This window comes from Urocitellus parryii, chromosome 12 (genome assembly GCF_045843805.1).
Source record: "Urocitellus parryii isolate mUroPar1 chromosome 12, mUroPar1.hap1, whole genome shotgun sequence".
Classification (NCBI taxonomy): domain Eukaryota; kingdom Metazoa; phylum Chordata; class Mammalia; order Rodentia; family Sciuridae; genus Urocitellus; species Urocitellus parryii.
In genome coordinates, this window is record NC_135542.1 from 81,074,487 (window position 1) to 81,092,582 (window position 18,096).

The 18,096-nt window shown below is 44.0% G+C and overlaps 2 protein-coding genes across 5 annotated transcripts in view; one reads left to right on the forward strand and one right to left on the reverse strand.

Annotated features, from left to right (window-relative positions):
* The first annotated feature begins 4,566 nt into the window (after positions 1-4,566).
* On the forward strand, positions 4,567-16,901 carry LOC113181626 (activator of 90 kDa heat shock protein ATPase homolog 2). 3 transcript variants are annotated; one of them, XM_026387222.2, is made up of 10 exons: positions 4,567-4,722; positions 5,911-6,101; positions 10,036-10,121; positions 12,143-12,257; positions 13,315-13,403; positions 14,540-14,656; positions 15,121-15,222; positions 15,817-15,868; positions 15,974-16,114; positions 16,642-16,901. In XM_026387222.2, exons 1-10 carry the CDS (start codon positions 4,643-4,645, stop codon positions 16,668-16,670), a joined length of 1,002 nt encoding a protein of 333 aa, XP_026243007.2. In that variant the 5' UTR covers positions 4,567-4,642; the 3' UTR covers positions 16,671-16,901. The 3 variants fall into 3 exon arrangements, with proteins under 3 accessions (XP_026243007.2, XP_026243006.2, XP_026243008.2); XM_026387223.2 differs by adding an exon at positions 5,285-5,522 and having other exon boundaries at positions 4,640-4,722; positions 15,974-16,901; XM_026387221.2 differs by having other exon boundaries at positions 15,974-16,901.
* Usp34 (ubiquitin specific peptidase 34) overlaps positions 16,828-18,096 on the reverse strand; it is a 220,606-nt gene continuing 219,337 nt past the window's right edge. For both annotated transcript variants that reach the window (XM_026387219.2, XM_026387217.2), the window contains one exon: positions 16,828-18,057. In XM_026387219.2, coding sequence (XP_026243004.2) covers positions 17,450-18,057 — 608 coding nt within the window. In that variant the 3' untranslated portion in view covers positions 16,828-17,449. The remainder of the gene's footprint in view (positions 18,058-18,096) is intronic.

Sequence of the window (18,096 nt, forward strand, 5' to 3'; positions counted from 1 at the left end):
CTGGTCCTGAGCCCCACTATCCTAGACTATCATGTGAGGGAGAAATAAACTTGTCACTTGTTTAAGTCACTTTGGGGGGACTGAGGTCGGGGTGACAGAGAATCTCTTGTTATAGAAGCCTAGTCTGTATTCTTTTAGAAGATGCTATATAAGAAGTGGATAATTGGGGTGGGAAGTGATAGAAGATAATGTGCCTGTCATATCTCCTGGCAGGATGCACAACTGAGGGAGGATCTCAGTTGCTGTACTCTGAGTTCATTCCCGGGGTGCTCTTAACCAGTGAGGGAGCCTGGCAAGGGTGCTAATGTGGACCCATTCCTGCAAGATTCCTGCCCTTCGGTGGGCAACATTGGCTCTAGGAATCACCTTTGCCTTGACCAGGAAGTCTCAGCTGAAAGTGTCAAGTTAGGAGTTTGGAGTTTGGTGATGGTTGGTGAATTAAAATAAAAGTGATCATCCTGGGAGAGTGAGGATAAAAGGACTTTTATTGTTATGTGCTTCCTACAAGCCAGGAGAAGTTCTAAGAGCTTTAGTCATAGGAAAAGGTAATATGATTCCTTGAACTTCATATTACCTATGTGGTTGGGTGTCAGACACAGTTGTCTCCAATTCTCTCTTCCTTCTTTCCTTTCCTTTTCCTCCCTCCCTCCCTCCCTCCCTCAATACCTCCCTTCTTTCTTTTCTTCCTTTTTTTATCTTCTTCCTGGCTTTTTTTTTTCTGGTTTTCTTTTTTTGCAGTATTGGGGATTGAGCCCAGGGGTTCTCACCACTGAATTATATCCCCAACCCTTTTTATTATAAGACAGGGTGTCCTCAAACCTCTGAGTCTCCTGCCTCAGTCTCCCAAGTAGCTACGATTATAGGTGTGTACCACCACATCTGGCAAGAACACTAAATTTTTAGAGAAACGACAAAACAAGGAAAAATAATTTTCAGTTATTTTCTGGTGGTAAAGCTTGTTAACATAAGGTCATCTGGTGCCATCTGTAGGTTAGTAAGTGTCCAAAGTTGTCTGGAGTGGTTAGCTGTTCTCCCAGGTAGAAGGGGCACAGAATTTCTTTTGTCTTTGTCAATCCTGCTTTTAGAACAATAGAGGAAGGGCAGAGAGCTTTCTGCATGTCAGTTTCTTCTGTTTTTTGCTCAACAATCCTTCATATTTTGGGGAGGTAGGTCTGGTCTCCCACAGTTAACTAGCAGCAGAATCTAATCCTCATACAGATAGTTAACACTATTCACATTTTACATATGATGAAGTACAAAGGTGAAGGAATTTACCTAAACTTGCTCAGTAAGTGGTAGAGCCAAGATTAGGACCCAAGCATTGGGATTGGTCGCTGCCAATGTGCTCCACCAGTGTCACAGGAAACTTCACCATGTTTACTGCATGGATGGTACAGAAAGCCTTCACACTGACTTTCTACAATTCCTACGCTATTCACATTCCATCTTCAAAATGTCCTCATTAGTGTCTCCTTGCCAGTTCTGCTTTGTGAAAATCTTACTTTCCACTTGGGTCCTTTTGTAACTTATACATCTTTGCTGATGCTTCTCTTGGGTCTGGAATGATCTCTCACAGCTTTGCCTACTGAAATTCTATCCATTCATCAAGGCCTAGTTCTTCTTTCATATCCCTTCAACGAATATCATCTATGCTTATGAACTGATTATTTATTCCACCAATATTTATTGAAATATGCTCTGTGTTAGGTACGGGGGATTCTAGCATGTGCAAAACAGATGAACTGTTGCAAAGTACTGTACTTCTCTTTGTGTTTGCTAACAGGAGTAACTTTCGAACTTTAAGGGTTTTTTTGTTTGTTTTTGTTTTTGTTTGGGGTATTGGGGATTGAACTCTGGAGCACTCAACCACTGATCTACATCCCCAGCCCTTTTCTGTCTTTCATTAAAGACAGGGTCTCACTGAGTTGCTTAGTACCTTGCTTTTGCTGAGGCTAGCTTTGAACTCGCAATCATCCTGCCTCAGCCTCCCAAGCCACTGGGATTACAGGTATGTGCCACCACGCCTGGCTTGCTTTTAAAGTTAAAAAAAAAAAAAATCTTACCACAAGATATGACACTAAACACACCCATACACAACAATTTAAAGAAACAATATTGACCTTAACCATATGAAATCACTCTGATAAATTCTATGTCATTGGGGCTGGAGTTGTGGCTCAGTGGTAGGGCGCTTGCCTAGCATATGTGAGGCATTGGGTTTGATTCTCAGCACCACATATAAATAAATAAAAGTCAATCAACAACTAATAAAATATTTTTTAAAAATTTTATGTCATTAAGATAAAAATGATGGTTGATACCTCCTAAAAGATTTTACAGCCTATAAATAGGTTCAAACACCTAAGTTTAAGAAATGTTCATTCCTTTATTCATCCAGTCATCCAAACAGATTTCCTCTGAGTTGGACACAGTTCTGGCACAGGGATATAGAGGAGTGCCTTCTTTGAAGGTCACCAGGCCAATGCAGATAGCAGGCTGAGAGCAAAGACTGTACATAGAATGCTGTGTGCTACAGTGGCAATGTGCTGGGGCAGATGTGCTTACTGGTAGCTCAATAAATATGAATGGAATTAAACTGAGGCAAAGGCATAAGAGTTATAAAAAGAGACAAGAATAGTGACTTTCTCAAAGGCAGAACCTTAGCAGCTCATAGGTCTATTGTGACTTGGAAACTGCTCCAAGTCCTGATTCTCTAGTGAAGTGCAATGCTACAGTCAATCCTCTCAGCTGCCTTCCCTAAAGGTGAAAATGGTTTGGGTTTACCCAGCACAGATTGATTATGGGAAAAAAGAGATACCTTGAACATTTTGCATTTTTTCTTCTCAAGCCTGTCAGGGTTATCACCTTGGCTTGGCTACAGGCAGGATGCCAACTCACTCATCTCCTGGTCACCTCCCAAATCAAACCAATCAAAACCTGTTGCTAGGGCTACAAGCATGCACCCATCCATACGTATCTGAAATTGCTTTCTTGATTTATTATTTTAGGACAATATAACTCTTTTTAAAATGTGTTTAATATTTATTTTTTAGTTGTAGTTGGACACAATACCTTTATTTTATTTTATTTATTTTTATGTGGTGCTAAGGATCCAACCCATGGCCTCACACATGGTGAGTGCTGTACCAAGACCCCAGCCCTGATAATTTAATTCTTGATAATTAATCTACATAAGATATTTTCATTTACATTGTAACATAGTTATTTCCCTTGGAATTAATTCTTTTGTGTAACTGTTGTAATTTTTTATCCACCTAACATTTTAGTGATTGTAACTTTTATCTTCCTAAGTTTTCTAGTGCCTTTATTTGCCACCAGGTTCAAATGGATCATATTTAAATCTTATCATGTAATATTCTATCAGTAATATTCTTTCTGAATTGGCAAAAAGATGAGCAGATAATCCAGGAGAAAATGGTGTCCACTAATTGTCATTCCAGTTTTTCCCTGATACCTTCCATCAGCTGTCCATGATTTTGGTGAAGTATGAAAGGTGAAATCACAATGTCACTTTGTTTTGGGGTAAAAGCACTGTAAGGCAGTATATTAAACAGTTGTAGGTCTTTGGAAGATGATGTTGGAATGCAGTAGCTCCAGTAAGCAAATGGAGAAAAGCCATCCTTGACCGTTAGTTTATTACATGGATGAGCACAGACCACAGGCACAGAACAGGTGAGCACAGGGGAACAGAACAGCCAGGTACTCTCCCCGCTTACATTATCAAACCCACTTTATCTGCAAAATGAATCTCCACATATACCTTAGTAACATTTTCCAGTTGGTACAAAGTTTTTGCTAGATGGTGAAAACATGTAAAAGGAATCATTAATACCCACTTACTTATTGCAAGGTGCATTGAGCTGCAGTCACATGAGCTTGCAATCACAATATTTCATTCTCTCTACAGGATTATGACATGAATAAAATGTAAATATTCCTGAAGTAACCCAGCACTCGGTTGCTCGTGCTATTCCACCAGGTGTTGGAAAGGCCAGAGACTTGGCCTCCAAGAGACAAGCGAGGTCCACAGCTGTGCATGAACTTTGGGACAAAACCCTGCACAGGGTGCGGTGGGAGCGCGCGCAGCGGGACCGAGTCTCGCGGTGAGCGCGCTGGGTCTGGGGTCGGGTCGGGTCTCAAACTCCGTGTTCACCTAAAACCAGGACCCAGCCGGCCGCAGGCAGCCCGCAGCGCCGGCACTGAGCGCCGCTCCCCCGACTCCCCGCCGCGCTGCCTGTCATTGGAGATAACTGCAATCGCAATAAGCATCCCGAGTCGTGTCTCGGCCACTCGCAGGCGACCGAGGCTTCCCTTCCTGGCGTTTGCGGGGCCAGACGCGCAGCGGAGCCCGGGGCCTCCCCTCCCGCCGCCCCGGGCCCTCGAGCCCGAGTCCCTTCCAGCACCCCGACCTCCCGGAACCCGGCCAGCGCTCCACGGCGAGCCGCAGCCGAGCGGGTGGCGGGGCGGGGCGGAGCCGGGGGCGGGGATTTCTGGCACTTTCTGGGCGCTGCGAGCGTGCTGCTCCCGGCTCGGAGGCCGGAAACGCCGGCGCGGAGCCGCAGCCGGCGCGGAGCCGCAGCCGCCGCGGTCCGTCCTTGTTCTCCGCGGAGGCCAGGCAGCCATGGCCAAGTGGGGCCAGGGGGACCCGCGCTGGATCGTGGAGGAGCGGGAGGACGGCACCAACGTGAACAACTGGCACTGGTGCGGCAGGCGGGGGCGCGGCGGGCGGCCTCTGTCCTCCCGGAGCCGGGCTGGGCCGCAGGGACCGGGCCTCCCTGGGCCTCGCGGCCCGGCGGGTTGGGTGGGATTGGGCCAGGCGCTCTCCCCGGCGGCCGAGGACCGCTGCCCTGGGGCCCTCTGAGGCAGGAGGTGATGCTCCTCCCTACCCTGCTCGCCCGGCTTCAGGCTCCTCCCTGAAAGTTACGCTGGGCCCCACGAGTGACTTCTGATGTCCCCTTTCTCCTCTGACAGCCTCAGGGAGGCCGCAGACCTTAGGGCCTCTGGCCTCACCCCACCCTCTGCCCTCTCCCCACCCTCTGCCCTCTGGATGCCCCTGGATATTAAAAGGGAGTTGGGTTGTGTGCGTGCGTGTGCGTGGGGATGTCTTGATGTGGAGAGGACCGCAGGAATTTGGGTCCTTCTGCACCTACCTAACTTGGTGGTCCACCCTTGAGCCCTGCTTTCTTTGAATTTGAGCTAGTTAGCGTCCTCTTTGTACCTTATCAGAAACATGGGATGATGCCTGCCTCCCTCTCTCCCTTAGAGCTTCAGGAAGGGATGCCCTCAGGTCCCCAGGGCTGGGGCACCTCAAGACCAGCAAGAGCCTTCTGAGACAGGTCCTAAGTCAGAGCCAAGCCACCAACCTGTGGGGATGGCAGCATGACTTGGCTGGCACTTTCTGGGCGCCGCGAGTTTCCCAGGCCCAGCTCCATGGATAGGGCACTGACTTAGCCCATTTCTTTCCTCCAAAATGGGAATATTATTTGAGAAGATTGCATGAGGTAATGCATATGTGGAAACACTTGTAATTGGTTTTGTCATGACTGGTGTTCTTTCAATTATTACCCTATTTACATATATGTGGCCCAGGCTTTGCCCATCTATTTCCAATGTGTGAGATTTCTAGACCCTCTTTCCCCCAAAAGATAGTGTTTTTTTTAAGACAAAATATGATTTGGCTGATAACAAGGAACTCAGCAGGAGGATTAGAAGATACTTGGTATGAAGCTTGCTGGAGAAGCATGTTGGAGGGTGGCAGGCTTCTTAAGGCAATTTGAGAGGACTTGAGCTGATCTGGCTGGGCCTGGATGCCACCGGGGTACTCAGTCTGGTCTGGTGGATAGCAGCCGGGGCTTCCATTCACCACTGTGCCCTTATGATCCCTGGCAGGACAGAGAGAGATGCCACCAGCTGGTCCAAGGGGAAGCTCCGAGAGCTCTTGGTGGGCATCACTGTGGAGAATGAGGCTGGCCACTGTGAGGTCAGTGAACTGAAGCAGATGGAAGGTGAGGCTTCCTGCAGCAGCCGCAAAGGAAAGCTGATTTTCTTCTATGAGTGGAACATCAAGCTGGGCTGGAAAGGTAACGTGTGTGTGTGCTTGTGTGTGTGTGTGTGTGTGAGAGAGAGAGAGAGGGAGAGAGGGAGAGAGAAGGGTGGAACTGCGAACAGCCTGGGTCAGTCAGTTTATTCTTTCAGTGAATATCTTTTAGGCCTCTGAGTTGGCATTAGTAGTTCCTGACACTAAGACTGCCCTTGGTGTTGCTGGGTCCCGGAAGCTGGAGCTCCCCTTTCTTCCTGCAGTCAGGCTGCTTGGAGCTCATTGGGCTGAAGTGACCCTTTTCTACAGGCACCTGTGCTGGAGCCTCCTGGAGTTGCTCCCTGGAACAGCCTCCCTTCCTCTGGCAGCTGCCTGCCTCCTCAGGTTCTTATCCTGAGTGAAGCCCTCTCTCTCCATCCTGTAATGAATTGCAGACCCCTCCTTGTACCCTCTCTCTTCCTACTTGATTTTTCCCTAAAGTGTTGATACTTGGTATGCTCTATGTGATACTCCTCCTCTTCTCTTCAGCAGGGCAGGAATTTTTGTTTTCTTTTTTTTTAGTTGTAGGTAGACACAATATCTTTAATTAATTAATTAATTAATTTATATGTGGTGCTGAGGATCGAACCCAGGGCCTCGCACATGCTAGATAAGTGCTCTACCACTGAGCCACAACCCCAGCCCCAGGGATTTATTTCTATAGCAGAATTATTGAGATACAACTCACATACTTTATAATTCACCCATTTTAACATGCATCATTGAGTGGCTTCTCAGTATATTCAGAGTTGTATATTCAGATTGTCACCACAGTCAACTTTAGAACATTTCTTCACCCCAGAAAGAAATCCTGTGCCATTAGCAGTCATTCCCGGTTTCCTTTTTCCCAGGCTCCTGGCAGCCGTCAGTCTACATTTTATCTCTATGGATTTGACTCTGAACATTTTATATAAAAGGAATCTTTTTTTAAAAAAAGAATTTTAGTGGTAGTTGGACGCAAACACCTTTATTTCACTTGTTTAATTTTTTATGTGGTGCTGAGGATCGAACCCAGGATCTCCCATGTGCGAGGCGAGCGCTCTATGGCTGAGCCACAACCCCAGTTCCTAAAAGGAATCTTACTGTATGTGGTATTTGGTGTTGGATTTCTTTTACTTCATGTTTTTCAAGGTTTGTCCATGGTATAGCACACATGAGTGTTTCATTGTTTCTTATAGCCTAGAAACATTTCATTGTATGGATGGACCACATTTTCTTTATCCGTTCATCAGCTGATGGACATTTTGGTTGTTTTTACTTTTGGGGCGTTTGGGCTGAATTTTCCTGTGTACTTAGCTCCTGGCTGGATGGACAGAGTGTGTGCAATAAATAACCAAGGATATGGAGACAGAGGAAAAGGAAGAAGAGGATAAAGGGTGGGAGCTGGTTGTGGAGGATTGTGCTGTGTTCAAGTTTGGGCCTCAACCCTAGAGTCAGCTCTTCTCTGGAGAATTTGTCGGAGATCAGCCTGTACCTGGCCACAGCCTGGGGCTGCCTTCCTAGCAGGAGCCAGAACCCAGGGAGGCAACAGCAAGCTTCAAAAGCAGTTCTACCCTGCCCTGCCTTGCAACAGGACCCTCCAGTTGGGAGTTTGTCCTCAGTTTCTCTCCCACTGGCTATTGCTGGCTCCTGCCTTCTTCCCCAGGGCAGGGCTCTAGGTCCCTGAGGAGCCTCCTGGCCTGTGTCTGTTCCTTTTCCTTGGCCCAAAGCAGTAGCCCTTCTGGAATGAAGAAATAGTTCTCTAGCTCCAGGAGTGACACAGCCCTGATCACAGTGCTTGGCACCAGCCTTTGAAAGGTCATCGTCCTGCACCTGGAGGGCCTCTCTGAAGAGGCTGGCCTGGAGCTGATCTGTCAGCTATTCCCATTGTCTGTGAATTATAAGAACATGAAGCCCATCAAGCCCATGTAGTTTCAGTGGGGTGAAGAGACCAGACTGTGCATAAAGCCCTGCAAGCTGCAGTCAAGAAGTGAAGGAGAGCAAGCAGGGCTTTGTTCTAGGGACATCCTCCACTTCCACGTCACTGTTCTGCACCTCTTCCCACCTTGCACGTGTCACATTGACCACATCTGTAGGCCTATCTGGTAGCTCCCATTTTATTTTAGCATTTAGTCTCCTCATCTACTCCCTCAGAGACTCTAGTAAGCGACACCTGTGTGGCTTGGAGCTCAGTCCATGCTGACAGCCCTCCTCTTATCCTGGAGAGTTGAGAGGTGCTAATTGGGGCTTTGACTAGTGCTGAGGACTTGCGTAAGGAAGGGTGAGGAAGATCATGCCAAGGCATGACCAATGTGAAGCCAGAGGGCGGTGTGTGCTCTGGAAGTGAGTCCTGCACTCTTCAGGTCTCTTTTGGGGTGGGGGGAGGGGAGTCAGGAAAGGTCTAGTCATTTCAGTGGAAGGTGAATGTAACCTGCATTGTGATTACAAAAAAAAAAAAAAAATAAGGTGGGGGGGTGCTGGGATTGAGGCTCAGTGGTAGAGCGCTCATCTAGCACATGTGAGGCCCTGGGTTCGAGCCTCAGCACCACATAAAAATAAATAAACAAAATAAAGGTATTGTGTCCAACTACTTCTAAAAAAAAAAAAAAATCCTCTTTGACTTCAGAGGCTCTGCAAGGTTGGGATCAATCCTGAATTAAGTTTATGTGTTGGGCTGGGATATAGCTCAATTGGTAGAGTGCTTTCCTCGCATGCACAAGGCCCTGGGTTTGATCCCCAGCACCACACACACAAAAAATGTTTATTTATGTGTTACATTTATTTTGACCAAAAAAAAAAAAACCAAAAAAAACAAACACTTGAGGTAGTCTTACAAGTGGTCATCAGAAAATAAGCCATTTCTGATGCTTCTGCTCCTTGAGAACTCCTTTCCTACCTTGTCTAGTGGTAGTGAAATGCCTCTAGGTCATGCCCAGATATCTTTTGCTGTGTCTGATTTCTGAAAAATGTTCCAGTTGGTTGGCTCTGCCATTGGAGCCCAGTAGTCATTTTGAATGTAACTGCACTCAATACTTTTTCCAGATCAGTATAATAGAGGAGTGATGTGCAACTAAAATATAAAAATCCCAGGCTACAGGCAGAAGGCAGCTGCGAGGGCTGCAGTTGTGTCCTTGCAGTAGCCGCACTCAAGTCCTGGAGGAAATCCAGCCACACACAGACCATGTGAAACTTCTGGGAGCTATAGCCCTCTTCCCTTCATGCTTTCTGTAACCAGATCTCCTTATCCCTTTCTGTCCTTCCATCCCTAAGTGGCTACTCCCCATTAAGAAAGCTCTTCATCCTGCTTTGACCTGCCAAAGAACACTGGGACAAGAAGGGCAATATGAGCAGAGTTCAGTGGCACTCACCTGACTCTGAGTCTGAGGCAGGAGGATCATAAGTTCAAGGCCAGCCTCAGCAATTTAGCAAATTTCTGTCTCAAAAAAAAAAAAAAAAAAAAAAAAAGCAGGGGCTGAGGATGTAGTTGAGTGGTAAAGTGCTTGCCTGGCATGCATGAGGCCTTGAGTTCAAGTCCCAGAATCACCAAGTAAGAAAGAAAGAAAGAAAGGAAGGAAGAGAAGGAGGGAGGGAAAGAAAGCAAGCTGACCTTAAGTATATATATATATATATATATATAAGAGGTGGAGAGGGGCTGTGGGCTGAGGATGTAGCTCAGTGGTAAAATGGGCCTTGGTGCAGTCTCTAATACCATAGTGGGGAAGGAAAACAAAAAACAAAAAAAAACCAAGGAAAACACAAGTTACGGACCCTCTTCCTCCTGCCAAACTGCTGTCCCTGACTTCTGTGCACCACTGGTTGGCCAGTCTTGTGCCATCTGTCCTGGCTGCTCCTTTCTGATGTGGCTGCAACCTCTGAGGGAGGTGAGACCTCTGTTTTGCGTAAAACCAGTTGTGCGTATTTTTTTTTTTAATCAAAGAACCCATTTTGCTTATTTTTAGGTACACTTACAGAGTCTGGTGTGAAACACAAAGGATTGATTGAGATACCAAACCTTTCTGAAGAAAATGAAGTAGATGACACCGAGGTATCCGATGGAGTTTTTTTTCTTTTTCAGTTTTTCAACTCCAGCTTCGGCTATAGATGTTGGGCATTTGCATAATTGTTTCCCAGACTATGACTCTTGGGTGGTGGTTGTGGTGAATTGTGGACGGCTTCTTTTCCAAGAAGGATGCTTCACTGTGTGGAGCTAGAGTGGCGAAGGAAGAGGAGGAGCTCCAGGAAGCCTCGATTCCCCCGGGGACCAGGTGGGCCCTGGGCAGGTGACTGTACCCTTCACAGCCTCCTCATCTGGAAAATGGGCATAATTTATGCTTCAGGGGTGTCACCAGGTTAAAATGTGACAAAAATGTATGTACTGTCCAGTGCTCAGGCCACTTGCATGGCTTGCTGAATGTGACTTTATTTCACTTTCCTTGTACCTTTGCTGTTTCCCTCTAAGTGACAATTCTCGGCCTTTAGCTATGTTCTCCCTTGGGTATGTCATGATTTTTTGTAAACTAGTATTTAGTAGGTGTTGCTTTTGACCGGCTCTCCCAGTCCTCCTGGAGATGGAGCCTGTGTCAGTCCTGTGCCTGGCTTGCTGGTGGTGCCCTCTTGATGTGGAAAGCCTGTCTCTGAGGGAGAGACCATTTGTAGAGCAGCTATATTTTCCGAAACAAAATAGTCTGGTGAAGGGTCTTTTTTGTGAATGTACTTAACATGAAGGCTTCCCAAAACGCAGGAACTCAGTCCTGCTGAGCAGTGCCTGGAGTGTGCACAATCTCCCCACTGGCCGTGATGGAAGGATATCAAATGCCCTAAAGGCAGGGCTGCCTTCAGACTCGTGTGGCCACACATCAGGGGCTGGGATGGTTTCACTTGGTTAGATTCAGATCATCAGCTGAGAAGCTTTTCAATAGCTTGTTAACCTGGTCTTTTAGATTTTGACCCTCAGGAACATTATAGAACAAACTCTAGATTTGAAGAGGCCTGGGCACGGAGCCCAGCTTAACTGCATCAGGACTGAAGCGCCTTCAAACCAACATCTCTTTTGTTCTGAGAAAACCACTGAGTGCTCTTGATGCTTACCTTCTCCTTCTGTCTTCTCCATCCGTACTCTGCTCTTTCTTCCATACATTCCCTTGCCTAGTTCTCCTCCCTGTCAAAAGTGTGTAGCCCACGGCCAGGTTATATGGGGACTTGTTTTCCTTTTTTTTTTTCTTTGCAGTACTGGGGATTGAACCTGAGGTGCTTTACCATTGAGCTACATCCCCACATCCCCAGTCCTTTCAGTCCTTTTTCTTTTCTCTTGAGATAGGGTGTCTCTAGGTTGCCCAGGCTGGCCTCAAACTTGCCGTCTTTCTCCCGCAGCCCCCTGGGTGACTGGGATTACATATGTGCACCACCACTCCCTGCTTTCATTTTCCTGATTATAGTGCCTTTGGGGTTCTAGAACACAGGTGTTCAATGTAAACATAATACAAGCCATATATGCAATTTAAGTATTTTAGTTGCCATATTAAAAAACAGGAAATAATTTAAATGAAGTTTTATTTAATCCAATATATAAAAGTGTGATTTTAACATGTAATTATATAAAAAAATTATTAATGAGGTATTTCCATTCTTTTTTCATACTAAGTCTTGGGAGTCTGGTGTATATTATATATAAAACTTATTGCACATCTTATTCAGATCAGCCACATTTCAAGGGCTCAGTAGCTAGATGTGGCTAGTGGCTGCCATTCTAGTCAGCACATTTTTTAGATCCTGATAAAAACTGCGGACTACATCAGCAATTTGCTTCATGTACATAAGTGCACACAATTTCAAATGCAAATAGTGATTCACATTCTATCCAAGGTCTGGCCACCAGGCCCATCAGTGCACCCTTGATTTAGAAACCTTTACATTCTCTCCAGCTATATTGTGAAGAAACCTCCCATATTTCTTGCTGCCACTTGTTTCCCTCCCCAACCTTCACGGTTCTCCATATCCATAGAGCCAAATATTGTAAAAATACATTAAACCAGATTTTTCTTAGGTTTGTATTTTTCTGATTTGTAGGTGAACGTGAGTAAAAAGAAAGGAGATGGGGATATACTGAAGGATCTTATGAAAACTGCAGGCACCGCCAAGGTCAGGGAGGCCCTTGGAGATTACCTGAAGGCACTTAAGACGGGTAAAGAAGGCATCCCTTGTGAACCAGAGGGTTCCTTTTCTATTTACCCAAATTATGCTCTGCACTGTGGTCTGGATTCTCAGGTTAAGCTCTAAGCACACCTCTGTGTACTGCAGAATAAATTGTAGTCTCGATGTTGAGAGCTAAGTCATGGGTAAGAACATTATAATTAGTGATCATCGGTATTGTACACAGCATGAACCATTGTGACTACAGAATTGTTAATCATAGTTTTCTGGAATGAAAATCTTCTAATCAGTTGTTTGTGTAATTACTTGTTTAATGTCTATCTTCCCTGCTAGACTATAAGCTCCATGAGGGCATGGAAGGTGTCTGTCTTATTCACAGCTGTACCTCCAACATCTAGCACAATGCCTGGCACAGAGTAGGTGCTTAATAAATTTTGTTGAATGAATGAATGTATGAATGCAAGTGATTGCAGGTATTATAGGTGTAGTTGAGATACACCTAGATAGTCCCTGTGCTGCATGGAAGTGAGGATGTTGTCTTCTCCCTGAATTAGGGGAGTTTCCCGCCAGGCAGAATGCTCGGCAGGGCCATATCCTGCATTTCATTCTTGGGCCTGCCATCTAAGCATCGAAGTATTGGCATAGATAGGTTTGGGGTTGCCTCTTTTCCCACAAAACTGCACATGTAGCATGTGTGCGGCTGGCTCACAGACTTGAAAATTGTGAGAACAAGCTTGGTGAGGTGGTGGTGAAGCAACCAGAAAGTGTCCAGTTTTGATAGTAGGTGAGTTAATCATATAAAACTTAGCTATTTGGAAAAGAAGTTTTGAAAATTCTACCTTTTTTTTTTTAAGAACTTGATCAAAGGAATTTGAAAAAAGAAAATAGCAGACTTTTGTTGCTTCATAAAATTCGTGATGTGAAGCACCAGTAGTCTATGGAGTAGTCTTGAAATCCTCAAAATGCTGTAGGAATTCTTTTACAAATATCAATTTTTTAAAATTTTCTCACATGCTATTTCTACCTTACTCTTTGTGCTTAAAAGGAAATAAATCTTTATTGAAACCATTTCCCACATTTTTTTATAGAATTTACAACTGGAATGATTTTACCAACAAAAGCTTTGTCAACGCAGGAATTAACTGTTAAAAGGAAACCAAGTGAAAATACCTTGCAGGTATGAGACCTTTGGTGCCAAAGTGTGGGGAGGGGAAAAAGGAAATGCTTAAGTGAATCAAAGCTCCAGATGGTCTATTGATGATGAAGAACAGTAAGGAAGGCATTAATCTACCCTTGCATCCCCTGTGACACTTTAAGATTTGCCATTTTGTTGTGGAAATGATAAAAGGAGACCCTTGTGTGTTTTGTGGTGCTGGGAATTGAACCCAGGGCCTTGTACATGCTAGGCAAGCACTGTACCACTGTGCAACATCCCCACACTGAAAACTTTCATTCTTGATGTAAGAAAATGTGTAAACAGGACTTTTAATGGTCCCTTCCATCAAGAATGAGTCTCAGGAGCACACCTGTAATCTCAGTGGCTTGGGAGGCTGAGACAGAGGATCGCGAGTTCAAAGCCAGCCTCAGCAATGGTGAGGTGCTTAGCAACTCACTGAGACCCCATCTCTAAATAAAATACAAAAATAGGCTGGGGATGTGACTCAGTGGCCAAATGGCCCTGAGTTCAATCCCCAGTACCAAAAAAAAAAAAAGTCTCAGGCTGGGAAGGTAGCTCAGTGGTAGAGTGCTTTCCTGGAACGCCCAAGGGCCTATGTTCAATTCGCAGGACTGTCCCCACCCCCAAACATATGTATCCACACACACACCAGTGGTATACACACATGAGTGGATGGCAGGCAGTGTTCTTTGCTAGGCAAGATTATAAAACCTTACCAGGTGACTTTTAGGTTCACATACCACAGTGGAAGAAACTTTTCTCTTGACTTTGGGGGTGGGAGATTTTAGGTCCTCTTCTTAGAATTGGGGAATGTGTGCATGTGTATCACCCTTTAGCTTTAAGTGTGATCATCTTTCATCCCATTTGTTATACCCCCTGGGTATGTCCAACTGGGATTAAAGTGTGTTTAGCCATAGCCTGGGATTGGAACAGAGCTTAAGAGCTCATAGGAACAATAAGCTTTTTCCAAAGTGAAGACCTGATAGAGCTAAGAAAAAGGCTTTTCTTGATGCTTTCATGTGTGTTTGGAAGGTGTAGTGTAGAATTTGGGATGGTTTTATTGAGAAGACTAAAATCCCAGCATTGTTCTCTCTTGATGTGCTTCATTATTCCCTGGAACCTCTTCTCTTCTTGAGGCTCATGCCTCATCTCCAGTGGCACTGGGCGTAAGGATTCCCACTGTGGCTCTGCACATGACGGAACTGTTTGATACAACAGTAGAGCAGCTATATGGCATTTTCACCGTGAAGGATGTAAGTCAACTCCCTAAGCTTGTATCCTAAATGCTAACATTGGGAGAAAATGTGCCACAAAGAACAGGAGGTGTTGTTTTTCCTTGTGGCTCTGGGTTTGATTGAAGTGCTATGGGACAGTGGTGATGAAAATGAAGGAGAATGGCTTCTAAATAATTTGAGGGGACAAAGATGGGTGGTTTGGGGGCCTGTATCAGCAGTTATAGGATATAGTAGTTGATCAGATTTTCTCCCTGTAGGTAAGAAAGCAAGCAAAAGATGTGGCCAGGATTAAAACAAAACAAAAAAACCCCAGAGTTAAATAATGTACTTTACCCTTAAATTAAAAAGGTAATAGCAGGGCTGAGAGTGTAGCTTGGTGATAAAGTGCTTGCCTAGAATGCCCAGCACCTTGAGTTTGACACACACGCACACGGTAACAGCATGTGTTGGAATGACATGTCTGTTGTGTTTTGCTTGGCTAGTTGGTGCAAAAATTTTCCAAAGCTCCTGCTGTATTAGAAGCTGAAAAAGGAGGAAAATTCCAAATGTTTGATGGGAACATCACTGGTGAATACCTAGAATTGGTAAGTAATCACAGGGACTTAATTCTTGTTTTCATTAATATTGGTCTTTATGTCTGTGCTGGTTTTAACTTGATTTGGGCTTTATCTGAGCTCATATTATCTTGAAAATTTTATAGTTATTCGTAAAATATTTGAAAGTGGTTATATACACACAGACATCATTAAGTGTTCAAAGTAATGATAAAGCTATAAATAGTCAGTTATCATGCAGATGCTTAATGATTTTCAAAAAAACAGATTTTGGGCTGGGATCTAGTCCTAGCACGGGAAGAGGATAAGAAGGTCTGAATCTAACTCCAATCAGTCCCTCCTCTGGTTCTGTCATTAGAGTGTGTTGCCTAATGTCACTTACTTCATCCTTGACATTGGCTCAGTTGTGGCTACCAGTATTACTTACTGTTCTGTCTTTGATGTTAATGCTGTTAGCAGTAAAGAATGGATTATTGGTCATGCCAGCATGTAAAACTGAAAGGTATTGTTCACTGATTTCTTCTCGTACTTAGGGATTTTAACTGAAAAGGATTGTCTTTTTCTGTGTTGTTCTGTGGGAGGTTTAAAAAGGTGTTTTCAGTGGAATTTTCTTTTGTTTTTCAGTTAAAAAACAGCAAGATTGTCATGAAATGGAGGTGTAGGAACTGGCCAGAAGGTATGTTATATGATCTTTGTGTATAAAGGTCCAACCACACTAACATTGGTATGGAGAAATTTTCCTTTTCTTAGTGCAGTAATAAGGCTTCTATTTTTCTTCCAGAACACTATGCAACAGTTGCACTGAATTTTGTACCTACTCTAGGGCAAACGGAATTACAATTGGACTGTAAAGGAGTTCCTGTCTGTAAAGAAGAAAATATGAAATTCTGTTGGCAGAAGCAGCATTTTGAAGAAATAAAAGGTTTACTCCGGCTGCCCACCCTCAATGGTTGAATAGGTTTTATAAGGGCATTTTTTTTGGTAGTAAAACGTATCATATTTCACGTCCCTGTCTTTCCTTAAAAAAAAAAAAAAAAAAAAAAAAACAAGACCCCCCAAATCTTAATTTATTTGATATTGGATGAAATCCAGGAACTTATACAGAATTAAAAAGCATTGTTTGGCTAATTTCAGTTGAAAATAGTAAGCAACCTGAAATTAGGTCTGTTTACCCCACCTTCCATAGATTTCCTCTGGAAATAGACGGCATAAAGATAGTTGAAGCTTCCCAAGGTAAAGGTAGTCCTAACAAGCTTACTCTCAGATGTAGTTTAAGTTAAAGAAGATAAAAAATAAACGGCATGTTATAATAATCCTTTGTTTTACTTTAGGGTTAAGGTGTGTAGCTCTTAGGTAGTTAAACAGTGGCATGTTGCATTTCAAAAGCCTGCTAACTTGAGGGATAGTTGACTGTGTGCTGTTACACTCCTCTCTGTCCTTTTTGGTTAGCCCTGCAACAGTTATGCACTCTGGGGTAGAGAGGACTAAGAAGTTGATGGGCTGAATTGCTTTTTGGGACTCCCATGAAGACTTGTAATGAAACAGAATGGAGTGGATAATTGCTTCTCCCATTCATGGTTTCCTCAGTACTTGCATCTGAGAAGACCGAAGCAACGTATGTAAACAAATAAAAAGTCATCACAATCAGTTTAATTAAGTGCACAGAATAGCAATCAGTCATGTCAATAAAAATAAAACAATTATTTTTACATCAAGTGTGCTTTATTTCCTCCACAGGTATTCTGTTAAATAAAGCACCATTTATATACTGCCAGGCCACAGCTAAAGAGGATTCTTTACAGAATCAAATTTCTTGTGGTTGTTCCGTATACAAGTAAACTTAATTTTGATAATAAGAACCACAGCGATCGGAGGCAATCTGCCTCTATTATAAGGTACAAAACTGGCACAGAGGACACCATATTATACACAGTAAAAATGCTGTAAGTTTAAATTACATTGTACAGGGCTAGGAAACCCTGTTTCTCCCAGACAGCCATATTAAATGAAAGCCACTACAGTGAACTCTTAATTACATAAAACATATCCATTATCTGATTGCCCTTTAGAAAGTATACTGAAGATGCAAGTTTTTTCATCTGGATCTGCCTGACCAAGAATTAAGCCTATAAATCTATCTTGCCATTCAAGCAGAGAGCACTGGACAAACTGAAGCACAAAACAAATAAGCAAAACTTATACAAACAGCATGGGGCGGGGGGAAGGGTACTTAAAAGTAGACATGCTACATCTAGTGTCAAGAAGCAGCTTGGTTTCCTTTACTGGATATCCTTGTGACCACATGGATTGTAGATTCAATGGTCCTACACAGGGTATCTAAAATGTCATGTTGCTGCATGTGACTAAAGAGTCCTCTGGAATGGCCACAATTGAGTGATAAAGCAGCTTCAGGGTCCTGGGAGGGCAAAGCTTGACCATCACAGCTTCTCAAGTCAGCTAAATCAGACAGAACTGCAGAGATAGAAGTAGAAGGGAACTCAGAGTCTTCCTCAGTGAGGGTGGGATCCTTGGAACAGTGGAGGTCTTTAAATTCTTTACAATCTTCAAATCTACCATTGCTGGACTGTTCTTCCGCTTGCTGTGACCTGATATTTGACATATCTTCTGAAAACGAAGATGGAACTTCCATTCGGTATTCTTTAACAGAACTATTTTCAGGGGAAGGAAGATCTTGCTCAGTTCCTGGATCGATAATTGAGGAGTCTCTTGTTTCATTGTCTGAAGTGCTAGTTGGGGTTAGGGCTTCCCTGGTTTCTGTTTTCATGTCACTGATGCAGCTGTCTACAGTGTGCTCCTCGTCACTGCTAACACGTCTTCTTTTAACAGGAGTGGCCCCTTCATCATCTGTGAAGACAAATATCAAAATGAAACCTTCTCTGGAAG